This window comes from Typopeltis vanoorti, chromosome 7 (genome assembly GCF_054136105.1).
Source record: "Typopeltis vanoorti isolate ZY-2024b chromosome 7, IOZ_Tvanoo_1.0, whole genome shotgun sequence".
NCBI classification, from domain to species: domain Eukaryota; kingdom Metazoa; phylum Arthropoda; class Arachnida; order Uropygi; family Thelyphonidae; genus Typopeltis; species Typopeltis vanoorti.
The window spans coordinates 47,683,209-47,695,917 of NC_143555.1; the positions used below are offsets into that span (position 1 = coordinate 47,683,209).

The 12,709-nt window shown below is 33.9% G+C and overlaps 1 protein-coding gene across 1 annotated transcript; it reads left to right on the top strand.

The window, feature by feature from the left end:
* The first annotated feature begins 877 nt into the window (after positions 1-877).
* Positions 878-12,291, top strand: LOC150104651 (uncharacterized). The gene is made up of 2 exons (XM_090395846.1): positions 878-1,387; positions 11,798-12,291. The coding sequence occupies exons 1-2, from the start codon at positions 894-896 to the stop codon at positions 11,964-11,966; spliced, it is 663 nt and encodes a 220-aa protein (XP_090251972.1). The 5' UTR covers positions 878-893; the 3' UTR covers positions 11,967-12,291.
* Positions 12,292-12,709: the final 418 nt, after the last annotated feature.

Sequence of the window (12,709 nt, forward strand, 5' to 3'; positions counted from 1 at the left end):
TTTTGTTAATTATAATGATGTTAAAATGCTGACAGACGAGTCTAATATTTCTAGCGTTTATTTCGCCTTTAATATTTACATTACGGGCTATTAATTGTCGAAATTCACGCTCAGAAAGATAAAATGAGAAAGTGTTATAAGTAGCATTTTCTTAAAGAAAAAAAAAAAAAAAAAAGCTCTGAAATTTTCGATATATTTTTTTTTGTCATACTTCGCAATTCCAACATCATTTTGCTGCTTCTTTCTCTTCTAAGGAAAAACAATTGATTGATTGTTCCCTTACAAGTAGTCAGTAAATATCTTGAAATAAAATTATTATCTACCAAGAAAACAAACAGAAGTTTGTACTGGTAGAGCACGAAGTTTCGTATATTAGGAAATTACTCCTTGAATAATTATGTCTGTTTACTTCCTGCTTGACTAAAATAAAGATTTTTAAAATTAGTTAAATATATCTAGTTTAAATTTGCCAAGTCGGAAACCATTTGTGAATTCATTTCATTTGGATTTTTATTTGGCGATGGGGGGGGGGGGGGCAGAGGAAATGCAGAATATTCAAAGTGGCCGTCAAAGGTATTAGAAAGCGTTTTATTTTCCCGCTAAAATAAAGAAGAGAAAAATCTTTTAAAATAAAAAGAAAGATTCGTAATCACTTTCTTACACGAGATGCCTACGAATACAGAGCAAGACTGCGCAATGTTACGATATATTATGAGAACCAATAGCGAAACTTCTGTTTCAGTAATGAAACTTCATTTACCTTCGTCTCAGTTGAGAGAAATTTTATTAACCTTGATTACAATATGAAATGGTATTATTTCTGTTAAAACATGATATTAGTTCATATTAATTACAGTTTGATTTTCTCTCACAGCTCCGGAGAAAACGAAATCATGCTACCACGTCTATGTTCCGTAGCTTGTCTGTTGCTCCTAGCGCCATCAATAATTGCGCTCGACAAATTGGACGATACTTTCTTCAGGAATGGACTTTCGAATCCAAAACAGTCCAATCATCTAACTTCGTTAAGCGCCAATTCCACTTTCTCGGTAAATGCCTTTGGTGGTATTCCCAGATATTTACCACATGTCTCATCTGATCGAGTTCTGTGGGACACCATCGACAATTTACTGATGTATCTGTATCAGGATCTTTATAGCCAACCATCCAGAAATGGAAGAATCTTAGGAGCACGTCAAAACATTTTGAGTAATGGTCTCGCAGGCATATCCGAATACCTCATGTCCCTTGTGGAGAATTCTTTGGACGATCTACCAAGCTTACCAAGACTTGAACCTCAAGAATGTATGAAAAGATGTGTTTGTGAAGCCCATAACCAGCCAAAGAAATATGGATTAATAGGATTGGTTTTACAGCTTTTGTTTCCGTAAGTAAGCTTTTATCTCTTTTTAAATCTCATTATAGAAGGCACCGAATACAAATTTGTATTCGATAAATCAAAAGCTTATGCATAGTATGAATCCGTTTCCTAATAATTTTAATTTAGATTGAAATGTCTTCTTAAAATTGATATGTTCCAGATTTTTTTGTAGGGGGGAGGCAGACTATAAATTACAGTTAGCAGTTACCTCAGCTACGCTGCACTATTCAAGTTTTTGTTTCTCAATTCTTTATATTTTTCTCCTGGGAATCCCTTAAAACACGAGAACGCATGTTGTCGCCGCAAACCAATCTGGTAATTTGGATAATTCTGTTTTGAATGGCAGTATTATTAAAAAGAGAGAGAGAGAGAGAGAGAGAAAAAAAAAAGCCTATACAGAATAATGTAAATTTAGAAGTTTGTTTGAAATTACGGCAGAAGAAACCTTAAGGCTGTGAGACCAGTCAAACGTCTGTTAGCTGCGTGTGTTCTCCAGCCAGTTCGCTTGTAGGATGAAAATTCCGAGTTTCGAAAGGAAAAATGTTGCTCCCGCGTATGAGACCGGAGAACCTTCAGTTGAAAAACTTTGATAAAAGTTCTCTGCATTCCAGACGGGATAAAGAATTGGTGAAAAGAATTCATGTTTACTGAGTAATATTTCTAATATCTCAATTTCTAATTAAAAATAATAATAATAAACCAGTTGGTTATAAGTTGATTTTAATATTTTATATTTCATTCAAAATTTAATTTAATTAATTTGATTTAATTAATTTTACACCTTGTATATTTTGCCTTAAATAAGAATAAAATTAATTTATCTGTTAATTGTTAACTAACCTTCAAAAAATTAAAAAAAAAAAAAACGGCTACCGGAGAAAATAAAAAGTTGTGTATCTATGCTTTGAAACATTTCTCGACCCACTGTTTCTCAATCATTGCTTTAAAAAACTGAAAACTGTAACGAAGTAGGAAAAAGCCCATCACAGAATGTGCGTGTGTGTGTGTGTGTGTGTGTGTGTGCGCGCGCGTGTGCGGGGGAGTTATGTCTATAAAGCAACTCTTTTTTTCTCACAGACTCTGAGGAACGTCGAGCTGACCATTCGTTGCAAACATCTTAAGCTGCGATTGTTGCACGAAGGATTTGTCATGCTACATGATAATGTCATGCTACACGCTGTGCATTGCTCACGCCAGTGTTTATGGCACTAAAAGTGGGAGGCTCTCGGTGATGGAAATCACTTGATCCCAGTGATTTCTATCTCTTTGGAACAGTGAAGGATCACCTGACTAGCTAGCGATCTGCAACGATAGCAAAGTGAAGCATGCTCTCATTTCCTAGTTAAAGACACCTGATGTGATTTCTTCGGAAGAGAAGCGTCCTTCCGTAGCACCAAGCTGGAATAAATGCATGAACGCTTTGTAAGGCAAGAAAATGAATGACTATATGGAAAAGTGACTTTGTTCTGACCTAAATATATGCATCACGCAAAATCGACATTTGCGTGATACACATGCATTTATGTCGTAATAAAATCCTTCGCATAAGAACTTTTTTTTTAAAAAAAAAAATTAGTAGTTTTCTTGTGTGTGTGCGTGCATATATATTTATTTATTATTTTACTGTTCTGTGAATTCCACCCACAAAAAGTTTAATCCTACCATACATTAGTACCTTGAATATGCTGCGGTTAAATAAAAGATATTTTTAGTTAACAGAAATATCACGACATCGAATTTGCGATCTACTGGAATTCGATCTGTATTGTTTTTCAAAAAATTTGCAAAGAATCACATTCGCGAAAAATCTGTTAAGAAAGGCTGAGTTACTTTCCCTTCTTCTTCGAAAGTTCGTTATTTTTTAAAGTTTATGGAATTTTTAAAAAATGACAGCAAATGTTTTGTGCCAGGAAAACACTTCCCCTTTATTTGTTTAAGTTAATGGATATTACATCCCATATCGTTTCTTAGCCGAATAAGAAACTCAAAGAGTTTCATGCCGAATATAGTAGAAACTATATAAAGTTCGGCGATTCCAAGCGTAAGCAAATACCTGGATACTGCAGCAATTGACCCTTAAGGTAGTGCAAGGGTCAGTTGCGCAGTATCCAGGTATTTGCTTACGCTTGGAATCGCCGAACTTTATATAGTTTCTACTATATTCGGCATGAAACTCTTTGAGTTTCTTATTCAGCTAAGAAACGATATGGGATGTAATGTCCCTTAACTTAAACAAGTCATATGTCGCCGAATTGAAGCCTTTGGCTCTTCATATATCTAATAATTCCCCTTTACTGTTAATTGGGAACTGGTGGAGTGCAAGAATATTCAACCTATTATCCATGGTCTACGATCACCAGTGAAGTATTTCTGTCAGTTACGACAATTCAATACAAATTTGCATTTGGCCATGTAGGAAACTAAGTGCATTTCCTGCAGACCTCACCCTTCCAAATTCTGATAATGATTATTATAATTGTTATAATTAATATCAATAAAGTACGAAAGATGAATTTTTATAGTGTCCATAATTTAATTCAGTTCGCCCACTAATGTACTGTAGATTCTGCAGGCTTTTCATTTATAGGAATAATATGTTTTTAAAAAATATTTGTATTACGTCATTAGAATTATTGTTTTTCGCTTGTGCTTCTGAATATTTCTAGGGGAAAAATATTTCTGTCTTTGGAAATGATTTCCTAATTCTTTTTTTATAAAGAATTTCTCATGCAATTCCTTTTAAAATGAAATGAAGTGATGATATTTTTAAACATTGTGTATTTTATCATTTTACTCTTTCTTTTAGAATAATCTATTAATTGGCAAATTGAACACCGTGAAATTGAAATGCTATTAGTAGAAATAACTGGAAGAATTCTAGTTCATGAAAATATCTCTCCTGGAGTTCCAGCAAATTTCGCTTCTTATTAGTGAACACTTCGTGAGAACAACTTATTGTGTCCATAAAATATACTGTTCCGCAAAATTATTTGGACGTCCATTTGTCGAATACTGCATATTATTTGGCTATAGTAAGGTATAAGGGAAAAGTATTCAGGCTAAACGATTGCAGTAGTGTACATTACTGGAAATGGGGTATAGGTATACGGTTTAGTATTAATAGATTTCCATCGAAGTTTAAATCATTAGTCATCACTCCGTTCGTGGGATTACAGCACGATTATCTGTGCCTTAGGTTTCAGGTTTCAGTTCCTCGTTTCCTGTTTACCAGTTTGCAATCTACACATTCTCACTCTGTCTTCATAATCTATATTCCACCTGATATCATCTTTAACACTTTCCTCGTTTCCTCTCCACTGTACCTGCATCACCTAGGAAAACAGGAGACCAGATATGTGCATGATAGTCCAGGTGCGGATATCTAGCCTTGTAATGAAAAAAAAAAAAAAAAAAACCTCATTATTCTTGCATGGCAGTGTTCGTTTCAACATTGCAGTTATGGCCCATGAACTTGAACTTTCTGTCTACTAAACTTCAAGTTCCCCAGCTTGATTTTTCCGATTTACATTTACCGACATCGAACTGAACCATTTTCACGTGCCCATTATTCTAACTTACTCGATTTATTCTGTTTATCTACTTCTATTAAATCCTTCCCAATGTCATTAATATAAACCTGAATAACAGCGGACCACGAACGGATCCCTGGAACCCCACTAATCACCTTAAATCTTACCAATTCATACAGTATTTTTGATATTTGTCATTCAAGCATTCTCTTATTCATCTAACAGTTTATAATCCAGTCTCTGACATACTCCAACTAATGCAGCAGCCTTCCGCGTTGTATCCTGTCAAAACCCTTAGCAGAGCTAAGGTCTTCCAGTTGTCTTCCAGTATCAAGGTATATCCATTTCCCTTGTCCTCTCGTAGGTCAACCGTCACATTATTATAAAATGTAAGTTAATGAAACTTGACCTTCCCTCAGTAAACCCATGCTACTCATTACAAAGCATAGATTCTCTGTCAGTCCATTTCTGTATACAAACTATTACAACCATTTCCAATTCTCTCACCATCACTCAAGAGATACTGATAGGTCTATAATTAGGCACATCAGTCTTTCCACCCCCCCCCCTTATGCGATGGATTATCATCCATCCGTTCTGCTCCTGTGGAATCTTCTCTGCGCCAGACTCAAATTATATAGTCAGCTAAAAGGTGCAGCCCGTTCATCTGAAAACTCTTTTAACATCTGTGCTGATATTTCATCAATCCCTATTTTCAAATTCTTATCAGTTTATGCAAGAGCTCTAGTACTTACTCTTCATACATCCGAGTTTTTCATTACAGTGTAGAAGTAGAAGAACTCCATGCGGCATACATCAGGGTGATAGTCATCATCATCATCATCGTTCTAAGAGACAGTCCTTGTCGCTATAAAGAGTTCCCTTTTCCATGTCATCATATTCCAGTCGTTCTCCTTTGATTATTAATCTTTTCCTAAGTCTTTGCTTATCTTACGTGTAATAAATGATGTTTATTACATGTAATGAACGTTTTCTTTAATACTTCTTTTGCCATAGTGATTTTCGGCGTATTTCCAAACGACATCTTCCGTCTTCTTGAATAGTACCCTCAAGATATATGAACGATTTTACTTGTTCAATATTCTTACCACTAATCACTATTTTGCCTATCTCATATCTGTCTTATTTTGTTCTTTTGAATCTGCCACCATTATTTTAGTTTTGCTGCATTATCTTAAGTTCATAATCAGATAAAACATCATCCATCCTAGATAATATTTGGTTTTAAATTCATTCTCTGTTAATACACCTATATCACCAGCAGAGCGTATCTTATGTATCTGCACTCCGCCTACAATTATCACCTTCGTTCCTTCTTTTGTTACTTTCATTGCATTCTCTATACACAGATTGAAAAGTAAGGATGACAATGCACAACCTTGTCTTAAACCTTTCTTTACTTTTACAGTTGTTCATTTCCCTGTATTCTTATATATATTAATAGCACAACTAGTTTCAGCTTGTATCTGCTTTCTTAAGGTGCACATTAAAAAAGAAGATATAACTACCAGTAAAACATAGAGGAAATAATGTAAACATCATGGAAAGTTAGTGTGTGTATATATATATATATATATATATATATATATATATATATATATATATATATATATATATATATATATATATATATATATATATATATATATATATATTCAACGTATTCAAAACTGTTCTCTCGTTGGCTTCATTGTTGGGCGTATGCATGCGTATAGCATCTCGCGAACGCCAGTATTTGATCATAGCACAATACAGTCTGAAAGGTTGTAACTTAGGTTTTTGTTGAGATGTGTAGGGGGTTGAGAAGAATTTCTTTTGATTCTATTATTTTTCTTTCTTATTCATCGTGGCAACGGAAAATGTTATTAGACTTGTCCCATAGGACTGTATGGCTAAGGTTTTCTTCATTAGAATCGGCCGAGAACAGAACATGACTCTAGACAAAGCACTGGCTCGTGTTCTCCTGTAACTGATGTCTCTCTTATGTTCTTCAATGAGTAACTCAGTCGATTTCTGTGTTTGGCCAAAGCATGGTATATCACAGTTGCACCAAATCTGGTAAACACCGGGATATTCAAGGTTGTGATGATTCTAGGTTTCAGACGGCTCACTAAGGCCCGTTTTTTGCTAAAGAGGAGTAAATAAAGTTCTTATGTTGTATTTCCTAAAAACCTTGGCCAATTTGGGTGAGACAGAGCTTATGTATGATATAGAAATATTGACAAATTCCTATTAAATCCACCCGCTCGTAATAATGAAGAGACCAATAGGGTGAAGGGTAATATTTCTATAAAGGCAGTGTATGTAGCTTTATTTACTTCAGTTCTTTGGTCTACTATTATTCTTAAAATTACTATTGCTTTTCAGTTCCTTTACCATTCTGGAATCCAAACTGATCTTCATCTAAATAACAATCAGTTTTTGATTTTATCATATACTTTACTATATTTAATATAATCTTTGAGATATTATTGAGTAAACTTCACATTCGATAATTTTTAGTCTGCTGCATTCTCTTTCTTGGATATTGTTACCATCAAACATTCATAGAAATCATTTACTTCCTGTCCCTCTTGATAGATTAACCTAATCACTGTAAATAATGCTTCTTGTGTTGTATCTCCCAAATGTTTTAAAATAAGTAACCTGTATTTCATTTGTTCCTAATTTTTCAGTTAGGTAATTCATTAATAGCTCAAGTAATTTCTTCATCCAGTATCTCTGCTTTAAGACTTTCTTTTTCAACTTCATATTCTGGTTCGATAGTTTCATGTGTTCTCCAGTATATACTGTATTTACGATATTCCTTCTCTCTCTCTCTCTCTCTCTCTCTCTCTCTCTCTCTCTCTCTCTCTCTCTCTCTTATCAGTAATTGTAATTTTCCTTTTTATTTTCTCGTCTCATACTACTTTACTTTTTGTTAGGATTACCGGAGTGCGCAGCAATTATTCGATATGCCTTGTCAGTTCCTCCTCTTTTTAATTTATGTTCGACTTTTTTACATATTTCTTCTACCCAGTTCCCTTTTGCTTTTTTGTCATCTTCTTTAATCTTGTTCCTTAGATATTGTTCCTTGCTTTCTACATTCTTCTTTTTCCTTGTTTTATTTCGTTTTTCTTTTATTAAATTAAGTATCTCATTTATAATCAAAGGTTTCCGCTGTTGTAATTTTGTAAATCCTAATACTTTGTTCGCCGTTCTTTTAGTTATTTAGTTCTTTTAGTTATTGGACGGATGACCGTCCACTCTTTCTCGCTGTTAATTTCAAGCATGAGATTTAAATTCTTTTTTTTTTTTTTTTTTTTGTATCTCAGGTCTTCAGTAGTCCAGTAAAATCCTTCAGTAAAATTTTATTTAATCAGGTTGATAGTTATTAGCAAAATGGGCAATCATTAGTTGAACAATTTCTTCTGCATCTGCTACCCACATAATCTTTTTTACATTCAGTTAAGTTATTATTTCGCATTCATTCTTTCTTTTATTTTCAGCAAAAAAAAAAAATTCTTTTAGATTGTCTTTAGCTTGCAGAATCAGTTTATTTTATACGCAAGATTAGCCATCAATACAATTTATTAGCCTTTATATACATAAAGGCTAATCCTGCGTATATTAATCCTGCGCATACAATTTATTACCAGGATTAGCCATCAATACTTCTATCTCTTCTAGCCTGCGCCTCATTATTTTAATAACTAACATCATTCTGATGCAAACAGTATTCCTTCCATGCACCTGTTTTTTTCTTCTTCTTGAATCTCTTGCTTAATAAGAATGCACTAATATTTTACTCTTACCCTATTTTCTTCGAACTCTAGAGATATATTCCGATGTTTCATCATTTAAGTATTTTTAATGCTTTCAATGCTCTGCCGATGTCATTCCCATCCCGCAACCGATACCATGGGGCCGAACCTAGTATACACTCAATATTCCAGTTAGTATATCTGCCTTTGAGTCTCGATAATGTCTACAGTTGGAAGCCATTGCGTATTCACCAAGGCAACAGTCCCTACTCAGTTTGCTCCTGGTACTCTTTGCTCCCATTTGGACAACTTGCTGATCTTTGTAACTAAGCCTCACTTAGGCAGGGATCCTTGCACATACTTAATAAGCCCGAACTGGAAGAGAACATAAACATCCTTTTATCATAACAAATCGCAGTTATTATTAATCACCATAATTATGAATATTCGTGTCATTAGCAAATTATTATTCGACTAATTTCTTTATCGAATCGATAAATCCTTTTTTTAAGGGGAAATAATGATAGAAAATTATTCACCATTAATGCATATTATGATTTAATAATCGCCGTTGTAAAAAATTCTAAGGACAGAGTGGAAACATTATCGAAATAATGCATAAATCAGCTTTACTTAGAATAATTCATAACGGTTTCTTCTGCTTAACCTTCAGCCAGTCCAGATCAGCCATGAAGTCATCGAACAATCATCATCATTATATTTTCAAGTTATAATAGTTCAAATACTTATATGGCTTTCTGAGAAATTCGAGACGCTGTAATAATCTATAAAGAGTAGGTCATAATTAGCCAAGAGCTATTAAACTATAAGAAGACCAGTATTTGACGCCCTGAGCATTCATCAGGAACCTGGGGCAAGTGGGTCACTAGCTCAGACACGAGGGCACTCGTATAATCACAAATGATCTTCATTTAACTGAAGTAGTTTTTCGGTGTTCATAGTACATTGTTATTTCAAGGTGCGTGTGTTGTGTGTGTGTGCGAGAAAGAGGGAGATAGGATACCAAAAACATTTAAACTTATTTAGTTTAAATATTGTTGGAGTAAAATAGTTTAATAAAAGATTTTAAAAAAATTTTGGTTTTAGAATGGAATTCATATTTATCTCAATCCTGATGGTCCCACAGTACCGAATTTTTTAATGGTGGATCGTCATTGGTCACACTAACCTTTATTGTCCTTTGTCTGGTGGCGATCCACCGAAACAGCCAGCAACCATCATGTTTGCTGTTTGGTTTTCATTAGATTCGTTGCTTGTTTTTTGTATTGGTTTAGCTTGTATTTTTAAATTTCATATTTAATTCCATTGTCTTCCAAATTTTTACGATTTTATTTCTACATTAATATATACACTTTTGATATATTTTGATATATCTTGTTTATTTGGTTTTCACTTCCTACAATGTTTTTCCAATCTCACATAATTTTTCGATTAATTTTTAAAAATGTCATCATCGTGATCACCATAATATCTAGGTCTGAATTATAACTCTTTCCAAATGAAAATTTTAAATTAATAAATAACTCATTAATGTAAAGCTATTTTGTAAAAAAAAAAAAAAAAAGGTAGCTCCATTTCACATAAAGCTTTTATTTATTAGAGATATAATTATTTGTATATCTAATTTCTCTAATTTATATCTCTAATTAGGGATAAAATAAATAATATATTTATTTTGTTTTATTTTTAATGTCCTCCCTCAAGCCTCATATAAGTAAATTACAGGTCTTTCACAAAGCGACGAAAATTATATTCCAATTAAAGCCTCTCATAAATATCCACAGTGAGATTTTTTGAAGTGCATCTCCACTTTGCTATCAGCAAAGTGGAGATGCACTTCAACCTCCCTAATATGTTTTTATGTGCTATTTGGTTTTCAGCCTTTCATGAGTGGAAATGTCATTAAATATAAATGAATACATAAAGCGATAAAGATCTTACAAAGAGAGGTGAAGTCAAAGCCATCAACTTCAGACTGAAGTTGATGGCTTTGACTTTGAAAAAAAAAAGTTACAATAAAGATATCTTAGTTTTCGTTTAACGTAGTAAACGGTTTTTAATGATTTCTTATAACGTTAAACAATGAATGGCATTCGTTATTTTGGCATTTTTATTTCAATACCTTACCTTACCTTATCTATCCTCTTCGCTCCCTGCGGAGCATAGGGCCTCAACCATTGACTTCCATCTGACTCTGTTCAATGCTTCTCTTCTGATCTCTTTCCAGGAACGTCCCAGCCGCCTTGCCTCTATTTCTTGTTCTCTTCTCCATGTTATCCTGGGTCTACCTCTTTTCTTCTTGCCTTGGGAATTCCATTCTAGTGCAATTTTTGCTATTTCTTAATCTGGGTTCCTGATTGTGTGATCTATCCAATTCCATTTTCTTTTAGTGATTTCATTTCTGATGCTGGTTTGACCTGTTCTCTCCCAAAGTTCTATGTTTGTTATTTTATTTGGCCAGCATATTCCTAGTATGTTCCTCAAGCATTTGTTTATGTAGACCTGTATTTTATTTATGTTTTCTTTTGTTAGTGATCATGTCTCAGCTCCGTCTAGTAAAATTAGTTTAACATTAGTGTTGAAGAGCCTAATTTTGGTTTTTAATTTTATTTCTTTGGACCCCAAATTTTCTACATCATACTGAATGCAATCTGTGCTTTCCGGATTCTATTTTGTATGTCCTGTTTGGTTCCTCCTTGTGTGCTGATCACTGATCTCAGGTAGACAAAGTTATCTACCTGTTCCAGTGTTTTCCCTAATATTTCAAAGAATAATTCTTTTTATTTCAATAGCATACACAAAAAAGAAAAGAAAAATACAAAATTTCATACAGAAAGATTTAAGCAAATTTCAACATGTAATTCAGTTTATAATATTACTGCTATTCGGGAATGAAATAGGCGGTGACTCTTGGAAGCACACAACTCTAATGTATAAGTTTAGGGACTGTATTATTTTTTTCTTTTATGTTTTTTTTTTTTTTAGTCTCTGTTAATTAAAAGTTACCAGTTCTTAATTAAGAGCGGTCTTGTTTTAAATGTGACACTGAAATTTAAAATTGTTTTCTTAGTTGATACTAACCACGTCCACATTTCTTACAGGCCTTACACGAAAACAGATGATCCAAGCAACGTAGTGTCCAAGTACCAACTAGCTGCACGTTACGGACGTCAAAACAACGCCAACTGCGCTGCTCAATACGACGGATGCATGCTTAATTTCCTCGATTTAGTCCAAGCAATCGCTAACTTATTTATTCGCCACCGCTAAAACAGAAGAAGAATCCAAGTATGCATTCCTTGGTAAAAGAAAAACTAATCCGAAAGAAAGTTACATGAGGGCATAAGTGGTATGGAAAAGAAACATGAGGAAATGGACAAAGGAAGGAGAAGATAGGAAGGAGGAGATTTTTATGTTGTGAGAGAAAGTATTTGTATATAAGTACATATATCTGTTATTCATTTCATTGTATTACATTAAATTTCTGTAAGCACTCACATTCCATTAATTTATGAGACATAACGTCATTGCACGTGATATAAAATGTATATAGTAAAGATTACAATAAACATCATCATCATTTCGTTTTTTGTTATTTCTGAGTTCTTCGTTGTGTTCTCTTAGTGTAAAACGATCCTTCATCGTCATTGGACAACTACATCGCGTCTGCATGTAGGAAACTGCACTACTCGTATACTTCATTCCATCTTTATTGGCTTAAATTCATATCGAGATTCCTGCCGTGATCTGAGTTCAAGATGTTACCGTTTCTCCAGTGAAGATGTGGTCGAGAGGATGTGTAAATATTCATACGCCCTTCCTGTCATAAATCCACACTGTGTGATCAAAGCGAGGTCATGCTTTAGGTCGCATTTATTCCTTGTCAGTTTGCAATTTGGACTCAAGTACCACACAGCATTTAGTGAGGGTACTGACCTCACATACAAATGTCATTAAATGTATAGGAGCTCTCAAGGGTCAAGTGTATATGCACTTGAGCGGCGTTTGTTAAT

Coding starts and splice junctions, on each gene's coding strand:
- LOC150104651 (XM_090395846.1), top strand. CDS start 894: ATGCTACCACGTCTATGTTCCGTAGCTTGTCTGTTGCTCCTAGCGCCA. Junction 1,388..11,797: donor GTTTTACAGCTTTTGTTTCC/GTAAGTAAGCTT, acceptor CATTTCTTACAG/GCCTTACACGAAAACAGATG.